Source organism: Stylophora pistillata, chromosome 3 (assembly GCF_964205215.1).
Source record: "Stylophora pistillata chromosome 3, jaStyPist1.2, whole genome shotgun sequence".
NCBI lineage: Eukaryota > Metazoa > Cnidaria > Anthozoa > Scleractinia > Pocilloporidae > Stylophora > Stylophora pistillata.
Window position 1 is genome coordinate 6,410,773 of NC_142521.1, and position 22,386 is coordinate 6,433,158.

Genomic DNA, 22,386 nt, shown 5'->3' on the forward strand with positions numbered 1-22,386 from the left:
GACTTGGTCGCCTGTATTTTCCCGCGCTCTGGTTTTGGTGTAACGACGCTTTATCGAAAAGCGTTTCATCTTGCGAGGGATTTTTCATGTCGAAAAAAAAGTTGGAGAAAATTTCCAAGGTAAAATATTTCCTCTAAATGCTCTTATTCTTGCGAACTTCCAAAAAGGCCACGTCAACCTCTTCATCGTGTTCATGTCGCTTGTATGCAAACAGTATATTCATTCCTCAATCGAGATCGTGATAAATCAACTACCAAAAACGGAGCATTTCGAAACACTGTGTAGACTGCGCTTTGTGTTTTACGTATCTTCTTGGCAAAGTATTTTGGGGATCGTTTCCAAACTCCTCGTTTCTTACACTTACGTGGTTTGTGAACGGTATATGTCATTGTGAACGGTAAGTAGAAACGAGAGACCTTGGGGACGAAAATGTTGGAAGGACAGGTAGACGCTTATTACACGCATGCGTAGAGATGTAACGAGGTTTTCCTACTTTTGCTGTTTGTCGTAGTATGGACTTGTAACGGTTTATCTGTTTACCAGTATAAGCAGAATTATTGAGAGTTATTGCCTTTACCGAGTGAACGCGCCATTTTCAAATTTATCCGGCGTACTGGTTACGTCTGGTTACTCAGAGCTTCTATGCTCTGGAGAATTTAGACGACAACTATTTAGTTTCCAGGTTAACAAATGCTAATACGAGTTTCCTTTGTAATTTCAATAAAAAATTGGATTCTACCCATTACCTTTCAAATATCTAATCTAAGAAATTTCGTGTTGCCCTTTTCACGCCTTTAAACACACACTTGAATATTCAAATAGGAGACATATTTGTAATGAAAGCTGTAATTAAAAAATTGTCGCGGAAGTGACCCTGTGTGTACATTGGAGAACAAAAAGAAATCTGGCGAGAGTTGCAATTATTTTTTGTCAGGTGTGATACAATTAAAGCGAAATTTAATCTCGATCCTTTTTTTCTACAGCGCTAAAGTTTTTACCAATGTTAAAACAGATAACTAGAAGTCGAACACATAAACCATGAACGGATTATTTTATTGACTGTGTTAGGGAACGAAATTCACTTCTTTAACTAAAAGGGAAATTAGTTCACTTCTCTTACTGTTAAACTGTAAATTTAATTCGTCTCTTTTCTTCACTTTCAATTGTCTTGATTGATAGAAATGGAATTAAAACCCCAGTTCTTGTTTACTCGTCAAGGAAAATTTGTTCTTTATTAGAGAAATTTATCAAGAAGAGGCATCAGAAAAGCAGAGGAGATTGTGGTTAACACGACCAAATTAAAGTAAAGGTTTTTAATCTTCCCAAAACCACGACTTACAGACAACAGTGTAAATAGTCAAAGAGCCGACAGGTTCGGTGTAGAAAAGCTTGTTAAGAACTGACGGTTGGTGCAAATTATCAGAAGTTAGAGAAGAAAAAGGCAATTAGGCTTCATGCCTCACACCCTCTTTTCAAATCCTGTTTACGTAATTGATTCATCTTAAGATGACATGTGGCGGACATATAAGGAAGAAGGAGGGGAAAAACATTTATTTGAGAGGTTTCATCGAATTTGAGAATGAATTCAACCTCCGTGACTCAAAATCTAAGCGATCCACTTCAACAGTGCTCTTCTTTTCATGAAACAACGGAAGCCAAAATTGCAAAAACACTGGCGTATGCTGTCATTATCTTGATTTCTTTATTTGGAAACTCTGCCATCGTGTTAGTGATTTTCAAAACACAAAGTCTGCACAACACAACCAGTTACCTGATAGCTAATATGGCCGTGTCTGATTTGTTATTGCCTATTTTTGCTATGCCTCGGATGGTTAGTGGGGTTTATTTACAGTCCAACCAATGGCTCATTGACGGGGATTTCGGCCTGGCCTTGTGCAAGCTTATACCATTCTTCCAAGACATCTCCACCGCGGTCTCTACGCAGAGTTTGGTTCTGATCGCAATCGATAGGTTCTACAGCGTTTTCTACCCAGTTAAAGCAACAGTGATGAGTTCAACGCCAGTTAAGATTGCAATACCGTTCACTTGGCTGATCGCTATTGGCATTCATTCACCGTACTTCTACATTTATAGATTTTATGTTTACAATGGTGAAATACACTGCTTACTAAATTGGTCGCCACTTCTTGACAACATGAAGGCGCAGAAGTTCTACTTCGTTGTACTTTCAATCCTGCTTTTTATTCTGCCTTTGTCAGTGATCGCATGTCTTTACACCGCTGTGGTTCTTCGCTTGAAACGGCAGCAATTCCCGGGGCATTACCAAAGCGAAAACGCGCGGAAACTCCGCGAAAAGCGAAACAATGCCATTTTGAAACTTTGTGTTGTCATAGTTTTGGTTTTCATCGTATGTTGGACTCCATTTGTAACGTTTGTATTTCTGAAGTTTTTCATCTGGGAAACACTGGATTGCGGGCATCCAAACCCAGCATTTATTGTTCACTTTATCGCGCATTCAATCAGTGCGATCAACCCGTGTATTTATTTTCTGTTCAGTTCTAGTTATAGACAAGGATTAAGAGAAATCTTCCCATATGTTTCTCATGTGCGTCGTTTTAGCCGCGTTCTTCCCGCACAGGAAATAGAACAGTTGGAGATGAGAGCCCGCGCTAGAACATTATCCAGTTACGTTAAAACATTTTAACTAATTAATGTTACGTATATTCTGATCTGGTAGCTTACTAAAAGGTGTTTAAAGTTTGATTCCGTATTTGCGCTACATAGAAAGGTGAAGAAAACATAGAAAGGTGTAGAAAAAATAGAAGTGAAGTTGAATTTTCAAGTTACTCGTATATCGAATAGGTGGTAGTTACTTAGCGCCTGACATTCTGAAAAAGAAATTGTAATCAGGAAAGCTCTTTGAAGTTTAACGACTTCTTGCGTTTTGATGAGCCAATATAAACGGCTTGAAGGCAATGATCAAAAAACAGGTTTTTGATTTCAAATTCAAGTTTGCTACAGGGAAAAATTCCAGACTTACGCTTATACATTGCACCATCGCAATGAACGAACATTTTGGCGAAATCCACTTCGGTAGAGTTTAAAAATGAAGCCTTTGCCAAAAACTTGAAAAACAAGTCGAAGATACGCAAAAGTTTACTGGCACACGAGCAATCTTAAGAATCAAGTACGGTTTTAACCGTCAAATATTTAATCAATTGTAAATAAAAGATACAACTCTGACGTTCAGACAACTAGGATGACGTTGGTAATTGACGCGTGACAGAGAGTCATTTTCGTAAATGTTTGCGACGTAATCAAATTTAAATAGTTGTGGCACGGTTCGTGAAGTTACGGGGCGTCTTAAAACAAAATGATGTACTTTATGGACAGCCTGTCAGCACTCATTTCGCTCTCATCCGAGGTATCGTATGGCAAGGTAGTCCACAGGTAAATCCGAACGTTCTTATTGGTTCTTACTTGTTTTGTATTTCGCTTTCGGCTTGTTAGCTCAATTGGTAGAGCGCTGCACTAGCATCGCAGAGGTCAGTGGTTCGAATCCCGTACAGGCCTGATTTTTTTCAGGTCTGATTTTCGCTATTGCTTAAATAGCGCTATCTACTGCGAGGATCGTGTATCATATGTATCTAATACCGCAGTTCTAAATATATGAACTTCATATATTTCATTGTATCTGATTTATCACTTTCACGGGTTTATTACGAATCAACTCAACGGCCTGCTCCCAGTTGGCTTGTTAGCTCAATTGGTAGAGCGCTGCACTAGCATCGCAGAGGTCAGTGGTTCGAATCCCGTACAGGCCTGATTTTTTTCAGGTCTGATTTTCGCTATTGCTTAAATAGCGCTATCTACTGCGAGGATCGTGTATCATATGCATCTAATACCGCAGTTCTAAATATATGAACTTCATATATTTCATTGTATCTGATTTATCACTTTCATGGGTTTATTACGAATCAACTCAACGGCCTGCTCCCAGTTGGCTTATTAGCTCAATTGGTAGAGCGCTGCACTAGTATCGCAGAGGTCAGTGGTTCGAATCCCGTACAGGCCTGATTCTTTTTCAGGTCTGATTTTCGCTATTGCTTAAATAGCGCTATCTACTGCGAGGATCGTGTATCATATGTATTTCGCTTTATTATATGGCCGGGGTGGCTGTGTCTCACAAGGACTGGGAACTACCGAATTCACAAATTTGATTGGCTGAAATCAATATTGAAAGCGGTCTAGATTTTCCCATCTAGACCGGCATCTAGACCGGTCTAGAAAAAAAGGTACAAAGAATATAAAAAATTGGCATATAAGACACAGCCATGTAATAAACATCTTATTAACCGAGCTAGGTCGGTCTGTATGGGAGAATCTTGACCTCGGTCGCTGGTACAGACCGCACTGCGTTCGGACTGTAGTGGCGACCTCGGTCAAGATTCTCCCATACAGACCTCCCGCTCGGTTAATAAGAACTAAATACAAAACGTTTCCAGTGCTTGCATGGAAACGGTCATAAGCGGTGCAAATTAAAGAAAAAAAAGTTTGCTTCGGGTGTCAAATGATAAGCCAAGTACTAACCTCGTCTGCTTGAGCCCTACTGAGAAATGATTGGCCCGGCCCTCGGTCGTTTTTGTATCTACCGCCGCGACTTCGCGAAAACAAGGCCCTCACGATCGGTTGGTAAGAAGTTAATCTTCACTTCTCCTTCAACGAAAAATTGTTAAATATACCAGGAGAGGCCACATTTTTCAACTTGCGAATCAGAAACTTATTCGATAAACATGTAATCACAGGCAATCTCAACCCGCGGAAAAAATAGTTAGTAGGGGCACCATTCAAGTTCTACCCCACGAGACACTGCAAGATATGCTACAGCTTTCTACGTTTCGAATAAAATTAGGAGGCCACTCGAGGAAATGGTCAGAAATGCGCTACTTGCCGATGAGATCTTTCGCAACATATTACAAATCACTTCACTCTTCATATGAAAGCTCTAAGAAAGACTTAACAACCATGTTTCTCATAACTGTCGTTTTCAGACTGAGTAATTGTGATGTGAGGTTGATTAGATTTTGTCAAAGAAATGATTTGCATTTACATTTGATGACCTGGAGCTGTGAAACTGGGTAAATAAAGATACACGACTCAATGAATCGGCCTGTGTTTGTTCATTCTGCTATCTATGCTACGGAAATGGTTTTAAGCTGGATTAGGCCCGAGCAAAGAAAAACTTACTTCAGTAATTTTGTATTGTTGAAAACTTGCACGATGTAGTTTGGGTTTGCAAAAGAAATCGTTTTTAAACTCACGAAGAGCTCTTTTTTTTAGAATACCTATCGACCCCTTTGTTGAAGTACATATATTTCGTTTTCTTTAAACGTGTTTTTTATTCTAAAACTAGACTTCAAACTTACTAATAATAAAAATTACACTTTCCTTCACTGTGATTGGTTTAAAAAACTCTTATTTCCACTAATTCACTTGCCAAGTTGTTATCGGACAGTTCAATAAGCTCATCTTTTTACATCGCTCGCAACGCCGTGGGTGAGATGAAGCGAATCCTGTGTTCTGATTGGCTACTCGAGCGGGCAAGATAAGCCCATCTTGCCCGCTCGGGATTCCCGCATCGATCTCGCGCATGAAAACATTTGAATTAGAACTACGTTCGTGATTCTTGTACAATGTCGGCGATGGAAATGCAAAAAGCGCAGAAGATAGTCAAACAAAGAAAACAGAAACAATTCTCGTGAGTTTGTTGTGCTACAAATACAGTTGGCTTTCTTTCTCGACTTTCAAAATAAACAAGTCATTCCTAATTCTTAATAAAGCGAAATCTTTTTGCAATATAATGAATCCTTTATTAACTAAGCTTGTTCGGTCAGGATGGCTAGATATTAGCCTCGTTCTTTTTTCGCATTTTTATGGGACCACGACTGCGTCTCAGTCCATAAAAATGCAAAAAAAGAACTCGGCCAATATCCAGCCATCTTGACCGAACAAGCTTGGTCAATAACCCATATATCTTTAAAGTTGTAGTATAAATTAACCAATCACATTCAAAGTTGAAGTCTAAATCTACGCCTTCTTTGTCAGTCTTTTCGTGCAAATTTTCCCTTCCTTTCATAACTTGGCTATTTTTCTTTTCTCCGCGGAAATTGTAATTTTTTTAAAATCAACTGGTAATGCTCGTGATGAACAATACGGACTCCCGCCACGCGGTCGTTCGATTTTGTTATGACTCGTATTATTACAGACCGAATTGGACCTTACTCAGTCCTACTACCATCCATTATTATAACATAACCAAAGTAAAGCGCGCGCTCTGATTGGTGAATTTAGCGTCCCCCATTTGCCCATGGGTGTACGCTGCTGACGTGAGCAAATGCAAAGACTATTTTTTCGCGCGCGCTTGTTTTTTTCTGGTCGCGTAAGATTTGTTAAATAAAAGGGAACTCTTTAGCTACAATGTATCAACGTTATGTTATAAAACAAATGGTAAACACCACAGCGTACACTATTGAGTTATGGATGCACTTGGGAGGTTTGCTAAGCACTCAAGAAGCTAGAGTCGCTCTCGGCTATCGCCTCGAGCGACTCTTACGCTTCTTTCGTGCTTAGCAACCTCCCGCGTGCATCCATAAGTCAATAGTGTACGCTGTGGTGTTTACCATTTGTTAATTATCCGATTATTTCTATTTTACCACTTATTGCACACAAGTTAACTGACATCACCGAACTCTCCATTAACGAATAAAAGGAAAACAGCCGGCTTCGGGCTGCATACCACTTGAACTATTCACCTCTATTCTACTTGGCAGTTTAATTAAAAAGCCGACCCGTTAAAGCTACATGCATATCGGTTCCTTTTAAAGTCAATTGAGACGAAGATCGATCAAATTTTTTGAAAAGATTTCTGAATTCAACGGTAAGACAAAGCTTGGAACTGATAGGGAATTCCTCGATCTTTTTCGGCTACACACAACACACAGTTGTAAAACCCTTAATCTTTAATTCACCGCAATTGTTACTTTATAATACTTCCTTAAAGAGCTGCACAATATATACGTTAAAGACAGAAGAACATCTGCGTTAGTGCCTTTCAAATAACAAATCCATCAACCGAGTAGTCTTGTACAACTATCACCTGATAGAAAACATTTATAAGAGCTAAGTCACGTTATTTCAAGTCGAGTTTCGGGCCATTCGCAGGTAGCCTGCCAGTATGGTAGTTTAATTGGTACTCAATTTCCGTCTCAAACCTCTCGAGGCTTCACTGCTTATTTTCGCCGCAGTTTGGAAGCGCTAACAAAGCCTCCAACTAAGCAGGTTATGCGACACTGCCCTGAACTTGAAGAAAACTACAAAATATTAGTTGGGTTAAGATTGACACAGACTTCTGACGATAAATTTTAAAAGCCTTTAAAGAAACACAAACCTAGACGTAACTCATTCAAAGATTTTGCACGCACTTTTTAAACATCCAATTTCCAATGAATTACTTATGAGCCGTTCTGACACACAGTTTTGGTCACGCAACGAAGTTATTACGGCTTTACTTAATCCTTATCCTCTTTCAACTTTGCGTAATCAATTTAAACTACAACCGCACAAAATATCCCATGTCAACTGAAAGCTAAATTCTGTGAAAGAGGTCAGGAATTACTGCCTTTACAGACAGCTCTAGTTTTATTCTAACACATTTGCTTCTTCCTACAGGATGGTGAGCGGGGGGCTTTCCGTAATGGGCCATACGGAGAAAGGGCGCCAATTTTAAGCTAAAGTATACTATGCAGTAAATGGCTTGAATCCGGGGGTGACATGTGAAAGTGTAGTCTGATCGTCCGGGTGAGTGTAGTCCTGAGAAGGAATGTTGTCGGTGGTAGTGACTGACGTTTCGAAAACCTGTGCGGAAGTCATCATCAGAGTCAAGTGAATGGTTGTTGTCAATAGAATGTTCTTACTTCAGTTCGTGTAAAATGAGTGGTCAGTTTTGCTGTGATGTTATTGGCTGTAAGACTCTATTGGCGTAAGTCGGTCATTTAGTCGGTCTGTTTCGATCCGTCGGTAAAATTTGGTCGTTCTGTCGGTTCGGTTCGTTTGTGATGTTTATGTCGTGAATGAGTCGTTTGTATGGAGCCGGTAGGGCAAACTTCCTTTTCCAGACGTCTGGTAAGCCGTAACGACAACTTACTACGGACGACAGTTAACAGGAAACCGACACACGCCGACAGATTACCAGACGAGTCATTCTACAACCCTACATCACACGAAGCCACAACTAACAGAACTCTAACACGACGTGCGCAACTAGTATGTGACTCGACAGACAGCTTATCCGACGAGAACAAATACCTTCACCGTGTTTTTTCAAAGAACAACTACAACGACGACTTCATCCGACGAAACACTCACCGACCCACTACTACTACCGAAACAAACGACACCGCAACTCCTACGACTACAGCAACCATACCGTACATAAAAGGCATGTCTGAGAACATCTCGCGCATCTTACAACCCTTCAATATCCGCGTCGCCCACAACACCACACTACGTCAGTTACTAACCAACGTTAAAGACAAGGACGAACCGAGGAACAGACAGGGAACGATTTATAAGATCAATTGCTCCGACTGCCAAGCCTCCTACATCAGAGAGACTGGCAGAAACCTCGCAACAAGACTGACTGAACACAGACGGGCGACGAGGAAAGGTGATGTCAACAATCACATTGCTGAACATCACCGACTTACGAACCACAATATTGACTGGGACTCTGCGCAATGCTTACCCTCCAGCACTAACTACTCTCAACGACTGACTCTGGAAAGCTGGTTTACTAACTTAGAACAGACTCCCCTAAACAGGTGTGAACTACTACCGGCTCCATACAAACGACTCATTCATGACATAAACATTACAAACGAACCGAACAGAACGACCTAACTTTACCGAGGGATCGAAACAGACCAATCACGACTAACTTACGCCACTAGAGTGTTACAGCCAATAACATCACGGCAAAACTGACCAATCATTTTACACGAACTGAAATAAGAACATTCTACTGACAACAACTATTCACTTGACTCTGATGATGACTTCCGCACAGGTTGTCGAAACGTCAGTCACTACCACCGACAACAGTCCTTCTCAGGACTACACTCACCCGGACGATCACACTACACTTTCACAAGGTATTCCATGACAAGATAGGGATCTTATCAGTTGTGGTATTGATAAAAAAAAAAAAAACAACAACAACTGACAATTATGCAATAGAGAACTGAGTTATGGCTTCCCTGATAGCTTTTAAGAAAGACACTTCTTTCGGATTACTTGCCATTATAACATTTTCATTAACCCACAGTTGTCAAGTTCTAGCTTCCTGGTTTAACACTTGTACAAATCCTCGGCTTACTGCTTAGAAAATGTCCTCAGTGTAACTTGCTGAAGTTATAGCATCGTCTCCTTCCATACACTCTTGTGGCCTTCTAAGTCATCGCCCTGAGACTATAGCGAGGAAAATACAACGAATAAACAACATCAACTTTGGAAAAGTGAAGTTCTCTGAATAAACAATTTCAAAGAACTTACCCTGAGCGCGAGTTGAGCTTTGTACTGCTGCCGGGCCATTTCGTCCTGTACCCATTGCGGTACATCCGGGATAACGTGTGATACGATGTACTTTACTCCCAGGAGAAAGTGCTATAAAAAAAAGAACAGTGAATGTAGTCTGAGCTGATGAAATGACGATGATGATGAGGCATTTACATAGCGCACTATTCATACTAAAATGCTCTAATGCGCAATACAACATTTTGCGGGGGAATTTGGCCAGACTGCATTGGGCAGTTTATAATTTTGAAAGGAAATTTTGTAAGAGCCTACAAGTTTTACAAACAAGGCCAGACCACGACACTAGGAGCTAAGTTCCCAACTCTTTGCGAGAAGTGTGTGGGTTCTTTAACGTCCCCTCTTTACTACTACAGAGAAGTTGCAGGAGACGGGCCCTACGATTTATCGTCTTTATCTTAGAAGACTAGAACGTCTAACCATTTGCACATGTCATAAAAGAGGTAGCACAATCCCCTCAGTTATTTTAAGACCTTGAGTGTTGGTACGGTCCGGGGATTGAACCCTCGACCTCCCGCACAGCAGTCCGGCGCTCTAGAGCTAACCAGGCGGCAGTTAGAACAACAAATTCAGCAGAACAATTTACAGATAAGACTGTAAGGAAACAATTACCGCGGTACTCCTGAAATGACCATCATATTTGGAGCTACGCTTAATAACCGGCCAGTCTTCATCATTTCAGTAGCAATAAGATAATTCAAACGCGTTCTCGTTCCCAGACCTTCCCTGGCCAGTAAGACGGTAGAATGTGGGCTCGAGATTTATTCAAACGTGTTCTCGTTCCCAGACCTTCCATGGCCAGTTAGACGGTAGGATGTGGGCTCGAGATTTATTCAAACGTTAGATAGAAAATTTGTTGACCCTTGAGACCTTCAATTATAACAGCATAACACAGTATACCACCTCAGGAACATGAAACAAAAAATAATCAGTTAACGTTATTCACACCTCAATAGCTACAAACATCAGAACAGCATTAACTGGTGACATGTCCGGGAGCCAATGAGCACTCTTGGCTGCCATGCCAATCAAGGCACAGTTCGTTATGACAGCTACGACACCAAGTGTCTCGAATGCCGCCTTAAAAAAAAAAAAAAAAAAAAAAAAAAAACACACAAGCAACCAATCAAAAAATATGTAAGAAATGACCGGGTTACATTTTCGCTCAGTCGTGCTGACTTTGGTAAACTAGAGTAATCGAAATGACTTCATATCGATCGGAGGAGAAACTCTGGACTGAAAAGTTGACCCTCTCGACGAACTTAACGACTGTGTTAACCTTAAAAGAGGGACTTCTCTTGAATCACAGAAAATGCCAGGCGACCGCAAAGGTAAAGGTGTCGCTCTCTTTGAGGAAAAATGCATCATTTAAAAAGGAAAAGGATAGAAGAGAGACGTAGTTTAAGGAAATTTAGTTCTTTCTCTCTTCTGGAACGGACTTCTTTTTAAGGATAACTGAAAAATTTTCAACAGAATTGGAGTTCTCCGATTCGATGTAAAATATTGGCAGGCTCGCTCCCAGGGTCTCTCTTCTTTTTGCTCCGAGAGAGCCTAAGAACAAGGTCAAAATGGTGGCAAAATCTAGATATTTCCCGTAATAGAGCTGGACAGTCATGGTAACAGCATTGCATCTCGAGTAATAAAACAAAGTGAGGTAAATGACTGACGTTCATCTCAAGTTACCAGACTCTGGTTCCTGTCTTTGATGCAGAAACCTAACTCCGTTAATCCTGGAAAAGGTATTCTCATTAGTCTGCTAGATGGTGTTCGGCCAAATTTCGCCTTTCATGGGAACAAGAGCCAAAAATGACCACAACTGAAAAACTCAAAAGTACTGCAGAGATAAAAGTTCACCACAGGGCACCAACACGTGTCCTTACCTGCCATGCGCCAATGGAGTTGGCTTGTTTTGCAAAAGGTCTTTGAAAGATACGGCAAAGCTTGAAGGCGTCGGTTCGCATTTCTATCACGTTATTGAGCAGAGCCCAGAAGGCAGCCATAGGATAAGCGGACGAAAACAGAAACGTGTAACCAAACTGAAGGAACAGCTCCAAGTAATCATCAAAAGTACCCTGAAAAAAAAAAAGTAAACTAAAGTAAACCTCCGTTTTGATTTTATGCACACATTCAAATTACAGCTTAAAGAAATACAGAAAAACATCCCAGTTCAATCGAAGACTAAGATCAAAATTTACCATCTTTCTTTTTCTATTTACACACACGACACTTCCAACAACGCTGATTCTAGCAGTATGCGTAAGGGTCGTATCACAAATGGACGTGGCTGGGTGAGTCACATGGTTCGAGTTCAGCACCTTAACTTACTCTTTCTATCTAGATGAATAGGAACTCTAAAGGTAAGGGGCCTCACCCTTCTTACCCAAAGACACCGCAAAGTAATTCTTACCAAATACTGTTCCTGTGTTGCCTGCTTTTCGACTTCATTTGACAAGTCAGCGGTCTTCATCACAATCTTTTTTCCTTCTTTGGAGACTTTGGTGACACGACTTTTGTACATGATAAAAGGAATGAGGGACTCTGTCACTTGTCCAATCAACTGTGATGTGATCATCAGAGCACCCAGATGCTACAAGGCAAAAGAGAAAGTCGATAAGCTCGTGTACCGGTTCCTTTAACCGTAAACACCCTAACATCAGTATGCATATTCTCCATACTGTTCTCTGTAAATTTCCTTAGGCGCTGACAAAGAGAATTTGTGTACATATCAAGAGCTTCTTTAGTTGATGATCATTTTCTTTATTCTCATGACCTTACTGTTTGATTCAGGGGTGATTTTGTAAGGAGAAATTAGATGCTAGTCACTCTTGCTGGTTAAAGGGTTAACTTAACACAAGTTAAATATCAAACCTAATGGTTTGTGTAAGTTGAAAAGATTATCGTTTGCATTAAGTTAAATTTTTCTCCACTCTTATCGTCCCCTGTTTCTTCTTTGTTCATCAACATCTCTTTAGTATTTTCTTGAACGTCCGACGGCTCTCGATATGGTTTCCTCCAATTTCATGATAACTTTGAAAGAAAAAAAAACGAAGCGAACGAACGACTAATCAGGACGCTAGAAATGGGAAATCAGACAATCATAAAAACGCCATTCTTCATCTAAGCCTACATTTGCTGTAGCTCTTTTTCCCTTTCAAGGTTTTCCGACTTACCGCAAGAACAGATCACAAGAACAGTTGCACATTTGGCATAAAAGTGTCACGGGCTGACTGAACAAGTCATGAACACTTACCCTTCGCAACAATTCGATATCTTGCAGGTAGAACGCGATATAGAAGAGCGAGTAGAAACAGTTCACAAAGTAGAACTGGATACAGAGAAGAGAAAAAAAAAGTTTGGTTATCTGAAGCAATAGAGCAAACTTAACAACAAAATAATTCATGAAAATTTCGGACGAACGATGATTTTTTTAAAACTAAACAAGTGAGCAGCACTCTGCGAACAATTGTTGTAAAACTTGTTTTATTCTCCCACACGTTTCGTATAACTGTCGTTTACTTCTTCAGGGAGTTTTACAAGTTAACACTAAACGCCTGCATATCTATGCCATGGTTAGCGGCTATTAAGTGGGCCAGTGGCCATAGAGGCTTCGCCAGATTTACAAACAGGAAAATGCGAAGCTATGAAAAATTTTTAAGGCAAGGGGGGAAAAAGATTTCGGGGCTACAAGCTTCTAGAATTTCTACAAAAATCAAGGCATAAACCCCATTAGGAACTTAGCGTAGTTAACTGAAATTAAGATACTTACCAGAACCAGTTTGACAATGAGGTGGTTTTGATAAGCTGATTCCAGGCGATGATTCTCTGCAAATAAAGGGAATTCACTAACAAGTGAAAAAGTTATCATTGGCAGGTATCCAAGGAGATCTCGGATAAATATCAAGAATTCGATTCGCTTTTTGCACGACAACAAGAATGATTAAGGTTGATATTTGTGTTATCCACTGAAGCAAATAGACTACACAAAAAGGCGAAATATCGAATGAGGCAAAAATATTGGTTGGGACTTGGGAAAGGAATCTACAGATAGGAAGAGTGCGAAATACAGGCCAAATATAGAGCTGTCAATCTACTGCGAAAATCTTCTGATAAATTTTGTACTGACCAACTCTCACGCCTCGGGCCTGATTCGTATGCCTGTAGATCAAAAACTCTGACAGCCTGCCGGCGGTATAGGCGGCCCTCTTCTGCGTTTTCCAGTCGAGCGGTTGAACGTGCGACACGCGAGTAATCAGTGTGCCTTTCTCGCTCCTCGCGCTTTCCTCGCGCTCATTCTTCGCGCTATCCTCGTGCTCTTGTTACCTTCGGCATATCGGGGAGAGTCTTGGATCATATTCGGAAAATCTTCAGGAACTTTTAGACATCCTTGGATATCATCGAGTTCTCTAAGAAAACGATGGCATTCTCAAGAAAACTATATTACGCTTTAGTTTCGAAAAGTTTTGGCAAGCATAAAATTCATTGTTTAACCCTAAAATTCCCAAGATCTCATTGCTAATTCCCCCCTGTAACTACTACACACTCGCTTGTAAATTAATTACAAGAATTTATATTAGAACAAGAAAACAACTTCTACCTGATATCTTTGAGAATTCTCATTACTTGTTTGCTGGATAATGTGTGGATACTAAAGGGAGAAGTTACATGTTAATCACCCCTGGGATTGAAAGGGATGAAGGCCACATCCATCCATCCTGTGTAGAATTAAAAAAAAAGCCAAAACAACACAATCGTACTCACCCCATTCATTTAACAACGTTGCCAGTTTGAGGTACAGGTTATTCAACACGGCAATCACCACAGCATAGAAAACACTCGGCAATAACAGCATAACAGTTGCAACAATTCCTCCAACATTTGCATACTGGCTCTGAATAGCGTGTAAGAAGCGGAAGTACAACAGCACGACCACTGTAGCGAGCTTCATGCACAGAAGTACAATTGGATAAGAGACACAGTATGTCTTGACCTTTCTCTGCCATGGGGGGTAATAGTATTCCTGTTGTCCTGTTATAGGGCTTACACGCTTCTCACCCCAATACGTTGGGCGTGGCTCTTCGACTTCCTCTATTCCTAAGGGTATAACAGATGGCATTCAAAATCAGACGTTTTAAAAACTTTTAGCGGTGAAATAGGCGGCTGTACCCAGAAAGGGTCTTTAAGGCCAAATCCAAACACAAGAGCCTACACGTGATCCAAACAGACCGCGGTAAGAGGTCTAATAGACATTGGCAGACAGCCAGTAAAACTCTGCGACACAAAGTTATTCGTGATTTGGAAATGCTATTCTAGTGAGGATTTTCAAAGAGAGCCCTATATATGGCCATGTGGTTAGGTGAAATCCCCTTGCTCTTCCCCTTTGGTAGAATTTTCAGGTGTGCACGTTATTTGGAGGAACTGTTTCTAAGTTTTCGCAGTGAATGAGTTAACAGCTAAAACTGAAACCTCAGTCACCCCTCCCCCCCTTTGTTTTTAGCTAGCTTCCATATTAGAACATCCTGTCAAATGATTCAGGTAAGGATGATAAAATCAGCCCCTAACTAGAAATATTTTGGAATTTTGAATGTACAATATGTATAGGTAGTAACATGATTTCTCATGCAATTTGGTGGTAATAAACACTGCTAAATTTTTCAAGGATTACAAATTGCATAAGCCCATAGGGCAAGTGTAATTTGTAGTCTTTGAAAATTTTATAAGGGCTTATAAACACAAATTGCATGAGAAGTCATGTTAATACTTCTTCATAATTTACATGAAAAAAGCATCACAGAAAGGCAAGAGATGAAATTTTGACAGGCAGAGCACATGGACTCTAGTTATAATTAGCATTGCTTGTGTTACAACTCTGCACTCATGTTACATTAAAAAAAACACACATTTTCAGCCAATCAAAACCATGTGATTTTTTCATGTATATTAGTTGCAGTGTAACATCAACTAAAAAAAAAGTTTTTTTACAAGTTTGCTGTTGGGAGTGACTCACCTATGCCTGTTTTGAGTGTGCCCCATGTAAATGTAACCTCTGAACACCGGCGTTTCCACACTTCTAGGAACACTGTGCCCCATAAGAGGTTAAGAATGGCAAAAACTGTATTCTTTGTCTGCTCATGGGCACCAGACAGTCCAAAGACAAGAATGAGTAGAACCGGAGGAACAAGGGACAATGAATAAAAGCCCAAGAAACCAAAATACAATGCTATTGTGTCTCCAAAGTACTCTCTTATGTCATCTAAAAGACAGAAAAAAAAATTATCCAAGAGCAAAGTGAGTATCTGATGAAAATCAGTGAGAATATTGAACTATAGTAGGTAATATGTGTTACAAGAAAGGGGTGTAAGTTTTGTCGTCAAACTTAACCCTTCCACTCCCAAGATCTCATTGGCAATTCTCCTTACTGTATGCCAGACAATTCTTATATTACCTCCGCCAATGTAATCTATTGCATAACTTGCACTTATTGCAAAAAGATATACATCGGCGAAACAGGCAGAAGACTAGGTGACCGATTCCGAGAACACCTTCGAGACGTGGAAAAGAATGACAAGGACACATCCAAACCAGTTGCTAGACATTTTAATTTACCTAATCATTCTAAGCAACATATGGCAATCTGTGGTCTTTCCTAACACTTAGGTAGCACGGAAAGCCGTAAAACTCTTGAACAAAAGCTCATCTTTCAAACCGGCAGTCTAAATCCCACAGGGATCAACGAACACTTTTCATTCCACTAATTTATTCGTGTTTTTCTCGTTGCCATGTTTCCACCAATAACGTAGCTCCATTTTCTGCCTTTAAAAGCACACACAACCCACAATTCCTCTATTCGCTCCGACGAAGGGCTAACGCTCAAAACGTCAGCTTTGGTAATCGTTACGATGGCCAATTTACCATTTCAACTTTGTTGATATATCCAAATTAATTCTTATATAAGTTCAGAGAATTTGGTATTGGATCAACTAATAATCCCCTAGTTGATATTTTTCTTTATTCTCATCACATCTCTGCTTGAGATTGTATTGACATTGTAACGAGCATTTCTGCCTCGGTAACCCACAGTGGTTATAGGGTTAAGAGGCCCCTTCATCTAACTTTTTGATTACTTTCTTCCACCTTTGGGTCTTGATTGTTGTCTTTCACAATTCTTATCTGTTGATTTGAAGAATCTGGTGGTGGATCAACTAATAATCACCTAATTCATGCCTTGTTCTCATCAATTTTCTGCTTCATATTATTTTGATTTTGTAAAAAGAATTTCTGCCTTGTTCACTCCTGGGAGATGAAGGGTTAACTGTCTTTAAGTCTTTATTTTTTATGAAAATTCCTCAGACTATACCTTCAGTATTCATTGAGAGTTCTCCAAGGCTACAGTGCAGGAGTGACCCTATATCTGTTTTATTTTACTTGTATTGTATTGGCATGGCTGCTTAAGATTGTGTTTGATTTGGATATGTTGCTTTATCCTCCACACCCTAACATCAATATGCATATTCTTCATATTGTTCTCTGAACATTTCCAAAGGTACAGACAATGAGAATTTGCTCAATAATAAAGAGCTGCTTGGTGATCATTTTCTTTATTCTCATGACCTTAATGTTTGATTCAGGAGTGATATTGTAAGGAGAAATTAGATGCGAGTCACTCTTGGGAGTCAAACAGTTAAAAAATTGAGTGAAAGTTATATTACCTAGAGGTTGCATCCTAGAAAGGCTAAATATCCACTTGTGCTCCAAAGCCTTGAGTTTTTCTTTATCATGCAGAGGAAATATTTGGGCTAAAATTCCAGTAGATAAACACTTTGGAACTGAAAAGACAAAATAAACACTAATCATAACAAAACTACAGTAAAACCAACTGAGTCAAACTCCCAAGGAAAGGAAAAATGGTTTGAATTAGTGGGGCTTGAATTATCAAAATTGGTTTTGAAACTGGATTACCCTGACTATCATTGATGAGAAATTGTGTGTTTACCATTCTTGCACAATCTACAGTCATTTTTATTCATTTAGTTTGTTTTGTAAGAGCTTTTTCATAAGAATGTTTAGTTTGGGAAGTTTAGATAAGTGTATTACATTTTTATAAATGTTGTCATGTTCATATCAATCATGAATAATGAACAGGGCATGCCAATTAGCTATGTTCTGACACATTTATTGACCAACATTTTCACACATTTGGGTTCTATTGTGTAACTATTACTAACAGTAAAATACATATTGAATAAATCAACAAGTAAACATTAACACCATTTCTACCTTAATTCCCTGGTAGGTAACACAGTTACACACAAACATTCTCACTGCATACATGCACTTACTGGTTGCCCTGTGTTTTTGAAGTTTAACCTCAGGATAACCAGGAACAGTTCCATCTTCATGGGGCTTTATACGTTCTAGTGCCAAAAACACAATTTGTTCACTCTCACTTTTGGTCAAAAACCCTTCACCATCATTGTTAAAGTCTTTGAACTCATGGCACAACTCTACACAGAAATCCACTGGTGCTCCATTTTTGAGACATCGCTTAATTTTGAGTTTCTCAGCTCCCACAAGGAGGCGCTTGGTGTCTGCAGAAATGTGCAGGGTGTCACTGCCCTTCAATGAGTTTGGAACCAGTTTTGCCTTAAGTCCTGCTCCTCCACTGCTGACTACAAGCGAGAAGGAATTGTAAAATTCAAATATTTGAATTAATTTCCCTAAAACATAATCACAGTGATTACATACTTATTTCATTAACCAATATCACAAGGTAGACAAGTAAGGTTGTGTTAGCCCTTTAACTACCAAGACCTGATTGTTAATTCTCCCCTCTGGCTGCTAGACATTTCCATGTAAGTTATTACAGAGAATTTGATATTAGATCAAGATAACAACTTCTACCTGATATGTTTGAGTATTCTCAAGACCTGTTTGCTGGATTATGTATGGATATTATAAGGAGAAGTTACATGTTAATCACCTCTGGGAGTTTAAGGGTTACCATACATTCACAGTCTATACTTGAGCTACAAGGCCAATCCAGCTGGAGCTTATCCCAGTTTCTTGGTATGAAGCGTCTAAGAGTATTACATCTCCCCCCCCCCCCCTCAATGGGATGCCGGAACATTGCAAGGCTACCCCCTAGCTTTCATGAACCCAGACCCCTCAGGCCCCAATAAAAACCAACTGCTGTTACAAACACTTGTTATCTTTCAAAGGAGAGCCTACTCAGTCAACTGAACATAATAAGCAATGGTCAAACATAACAAACCTGGAGCTTTGATAAGTGCAGTCAGCCAATCTTTGGTCTCTGCTGGAGCCTTTGGTGAGAATTCCAACACAACCAGGGTGTCATTTGATTCGTCTGAGCCAATCTTAGATTCCTCCATTGCAACATTCATTCCTCAAATTCCACCACTTTAAAAATTAGTAAGTTTCTTCTTAGATTAAACAAGTGCAACGACTTAACCTGATATTCATGTTTATACATTGAATTTGGGCGCTTATCTTCTGGTCTAAGAGAAAAATTTACAACTATTCAAAGTTCGTCCAACAACTAACTGAACAGGTCTTGAACCAAACCTTTAAAAACTGAATGTGTAACAAGGTGTGTATCAGAGAGTCTAACTTAGTCTTATTCTTTCTTATTACCATGGCAACCAAACGGTTGCAGCTTGGAACCCTATATTCTCAAAGTCAACACTAGGTACAAACTGTTTCAGTGAAATAAGTAAATAAGTGATTATGTGGATCAAAGAAGGGAAGAATTTATGCAACAAAGATGAAAATTCAAGGTGGTAAAGCTGTGAAAAAAAAAACATGTGCCATTGATCTTACTCAACATGGAATCAAGAAATCGTGATGAATCAAAATTTGAAAATAAATGATTGTCATGAGTAGAAATACATAGTATTGATTGTTTTAAATCATATATTTATTTCCATAAATTAACGATTTCCACTGGTAAATTCGATGTAGTTGGGTAAATTACCCAATTGAAATATCAAAATGAAAAGTTTTTGATTAATTGGTAAAGAAGTCATTTTGACAACTATATTGGGAATAATGGCAAAACAATACTGGCAAACAAAATGGATGACAAGTAAATAAAAGAAATTATTATTTGCAAGTTGCCTCCTTTTTTTTCTCCTTCTCTACTGAACGCTCAACTTTCATGCAACTCTGATTACCGCTTAATGTGACCACTACCTAGCTCCCTTCCAAACTCCTCCCAAATAACAATATTGATAATTTTATTTATTTTATGCGTATGAAATTAATTACCTAGTCGCTTGTTTCTTCAACACGTAAGAACCCAGATGAAAAAGTTCGAGGAGGGACATTTTATCCTCGCCTTAAAAGAGGTAGAGTTGTGAGTTTTACGACAGCAAATATGCACAATATGGGATTTTAGATTGGAACTATAAAACCAAATTTGTCCCGTTTGCGCTGTTAATGGATGAAATACTGTGCTTTTACAGTTAACCCGTGAATAAGTTCTCGTATCAATGCGTGAATGCAAATGAAAGTTTCCGCTGTGATGTTTAGAGACACCGAAAGATGGTTCATACGGAGTTCTATGTATACAAATAACATTAAAATTTAAAGGGTGTCATAATTTCGAGCGATCAATAAGTACTTGATTTCAACATGTAAATTTCTCCCACAAAAATTTCCAAAAATTTATGTAGTTTTTTCCCATATAATCACTTAACACAAGACTTCAACACTTTATATAACACCCGAGGTACAATGTTAAACATACAAACTGATAAGTAGTGAAAATCAGCGCTAAAGCTGTACTTACCTCTTTAGAGAAACAGTTATCGTTTCGAGAACTCTCCCGAGACTTCCTACCGGGTCAATGTTAAACCTTCGGAGCAATAAATTACCCACAAGAGAGGAGAGAGTACTTGTTTCTTATTTGGAGCCGTTTCCTATCGATTTCCGTTTTCAGCCACCAGTTTTTACTATCTGGTACTCTCACAGTAGTTCTTTAAGTCTGGTCTGTTGTAGTTTCAGGCCAGAAATTGTAATGTTGCAAGGGAAAAGTCTGTTTAGTGGGGAGAGGGGAGGGAAGGGAAGGGGAAGCCGCCTCCCAAGTGTCCAAGATAAAAAAGACGCATTCCTCATGCCAAAAGAAGGCAAATAATTTGGGAATTTCCTTTCTTTCCCAGTGGTTGGGGGCCCAAGAAAAATCTGTTTATGTTGTTACTATATTTGCGATCTTCAAATTTTGTAAACAAGTGCCAAAAATTGATTATTCCGTTGTGTAGGTTTCGTAAACGCATGAAATTTGCGCGTCTTTGGGCTTCCAATAGCAAATTTAGCCCTTCTTTGAGAAACTGCCTTTGCAAACTTGTGTAGTAGAAAATTCAGCCACTTTCGATCGCAATTTCCGAGTAATATTTAATGGACAACCATCCCGTTTTACATTTAAAAAAATAACTTATTCAACACTTTTAGTTTCCTTTTGTTGATGACTTGTTTTTCGGAAACAGAAGATGTAAAAATAGCAATTACTGTGCATGGTGTTTTCTTTTCCCGAATCGACGCATGCAACGGGACGCAGAGGACTTAGCACATGATACGCCATTTCTCCTTCACTCCTTCTCCGACTGAAACTCACAATACTGGTGCAGTTCGCGGCGCGCGACGGCCTGGAACCCGAATCGATGCATGCAACGGGACGCTGAGGACTCAGCACATGATACTTCATTTTCTAAGGAACCATTCATATATGTAGAAGTATGAAAAAAAAAAAATAAGGAGCTGCGCTTTTAGGCCTGGGCAGAATCTATTCAATTCATTCGCTCTGACGATGGGCTAAACGCTTGAAACGTTAGCTTTAGGAATTATTTACGATGGCCAATTTACATTGTTATACCCCCTCCCCCTCAACCCCCATCAACCCGGCCCCCCCTCTTCCTATGGACACAGCAAAACAGCCCTTTGTGAACTTACTTCCTCAATTCAGTATAAATCGATCAGAGTTATGTCACAAATGTTGTAATCTGATTGGTTACGCTACTAGCTATCTGTTGTGTAATGAATAGTGAAGTAAGGTGACTAGCCTACAAGTATGTGGTTGAATGGAGGATGGAATAAAAACATGAGCCTAGCTGCCTTGTTGCAGTAAAATCGTCAAATATTATAAGCCCGTGCTTATGGAGCGAAAAGATACTGCACTTTGAGGCGAGTGTTGCAACGTAGAAAATCGCCTTCAAAGTTATGAAATCACAACAGATTAGTCTGATAAGAAGATAAAGCACACACTAAAAAACAACCAAAAAGAAGAGAAACAAAAAGAACGAGGACTGATGACAGATGGAAAAGCAGTGAAAAAAGGTTCTTTTCATGCATCGCAGCATAGCTTCACAAAGAATTTTCAAAAAACCTGTTTGTTGTGACATGCATTTTGCCCTAGATGCAACGTCCTTTGTTCGGTCACTGTAATCATATGCAGTTCTCGTTTAAAAAATATATTTATTCATAGTGTGAATGCGAAAAATAAAAAGTCGCTAGACCGTTGTTTTGCACAATAAAACTTCAATCTTCAGGAAGGATTGTCTTCTCTATAAATCTCCTCATACTCTGGTACAAGTAAAGCACCATTTGCGGAAACACTGTTATTCCAAATTAACATTCCTGCAACTATTTAAGTGCGGAAAGAGTTTCTTTTAATACATTGAAACGGGGCAAACAAGGAGTTCATCTATATGTATTTGCCAAAAACAGATTCAGCTCAAGGTCAAAAGTAAATTCAGTAAAAATGTCCTA

General features: G+C 39.4%; 3 protein-coding genes and 2 non-coding genes across 7 annotated transcripts; 4 read left to right on the forward strand and 1 right to left on the reverse strand.

Annotated features, from left to right (window-relative positions):
• Nucleotides 1-1,025: 1,025 nt before the first annotated feature.
• On the forward strand, nucleotides 1,026-5,350 carry LOC111345646 (substance-P receptor-like). The gene has a single exon (XM_022952929.2). The coding sequence runs from the start codon at nucleotides 1,580-1,582 to the stop codon at nucleotides 2,663-2,665; it is 1,086 nt and encodes a 361-aa protein (XP_022808664.1). The 5' UTR covers nucleotides 1,026-1,579; the 3' UTR covers nucleotides 2,666-5,350.
• Nucleotides 3,462-3,534, forward strand: Trnaa-agc (transfer RNA alanine (anticodon AGC)). Its single transcript has one exon. It is a non-coding gene; the product is annotated as a tRNA-Ala (tRNA).
• Nucleotides 3,713-3,785, forward strand: Trnaa-agc (transfer RNA alanine (anticodon AGC)). The gene has a single exon. It is a non-coding gene; the product is annotated as a tRNA-Ala (tRNA).
• Nucleotides 5,351-6,962: 1,612 nt separating the features above from the next.
• Nucleotides 6,963-20,479, reverse strand: LOC111345648 (anoctamin-10). 3 transcript variants are annotated; one of them, XM_022952935.2, is made up of 13 exons: nucleotides 20,414-20,479; nucleotides 18,878-19,009; nucleotides 17,946-18,275; nucleotides 17,316-17,432; nucleotides 15,614-15,859; nucleotides 14,368-14,700; nucleotides 13,376-13,431; nucleotides 12,860-12,934; nucleotides 12,017-12,196; nucleotides 11,490-11,681; nucleotides 10,558-10,689; nucleotides 9,571-9,681; nucleotides 6,963-9,486 (listed from the first exon to the last, which is right to left on the reverse strand). In XM_022952935.2, the coding sequence occupies exons 2-13, from the start codon at nucleotides 19,005-19,007 to the stop codon at nucleotides 9,430-9,432; spliced, it is 1,959 nt and encodes a 652-aa protein (XP_022808670.2). In that variant the 5' UTR covers nucleotides 19,008-19,009; nucleotides 20,414-20,479; the 3' UTR covers nucleotides 6,963-9,429. The 3 variants fall into 3 exon arrangements, with proteins under 3 accessions (XP_022808670.2, XP_022808669.2, XP_022808671.2); XM_022952934.2 differs by having other exon boundaries at nucleotides 18,878-19,023; nucleotides 20,414-20,478; XM_022952936.2 differs by lacking the exon at nucleotides 20,414-20,479 and adding an exon at nucleotides 19,891-19,909.
• Nucleotides 8,104-9,237, forward strand: LOC148734307 (uncharacterized). The gene has a single exon (XM_088752524.1). It carries the CDS (start codon nucleotides 8,104-8,106, stop codon nucleotides 8,917-8,919), a length of 816 nt encoding a protein of 271 aa, XP_088608650.1. The 3' UTR covers nucleotides 8,920-9,237.
• Nucleotides 20,480-22,386: the final 1,907 nt, after the last annotated feature.

Bases quoted from the DNA above. Each gene is read 5' to 3' on its own strand.
- LOC111345646 (XM_022952929.2), top strand. From the start codon at position 1,580: ATGAATTCAACCTCCGTGACTCAAAATCTAAGCGATCCACTTCAACAG.
- LOC111345648 (XM_022952935.2), bottom strand. From the start codon at position 19,007: ATGAATGTTGCAATGGAGGAATCTAAGATTGGCTCAGACGAATCAAAT. The intron at 13,432-14,367 runs GTGAGTACGATT...CTTTATTTGCAG, and splicing joins AACGTTGTTAAATGAATGGG to AGAATCATCGCCTGGAATCA. The intron at 12,935-13,375 runs GTAAGTATCTTA...CTCTGTATCCAG, and splicing joins TCATTGTCAAACTGGTTCTG to TTCTACTTTGTGAACTGTTT.
- LOC148734307 (XM_088752524.1), top strand. From the start codon at position 8,104: ATGGAGCCGGTAGGGCAAACTTCCTTTTCCAGACGTCTGGTAAGCCGT.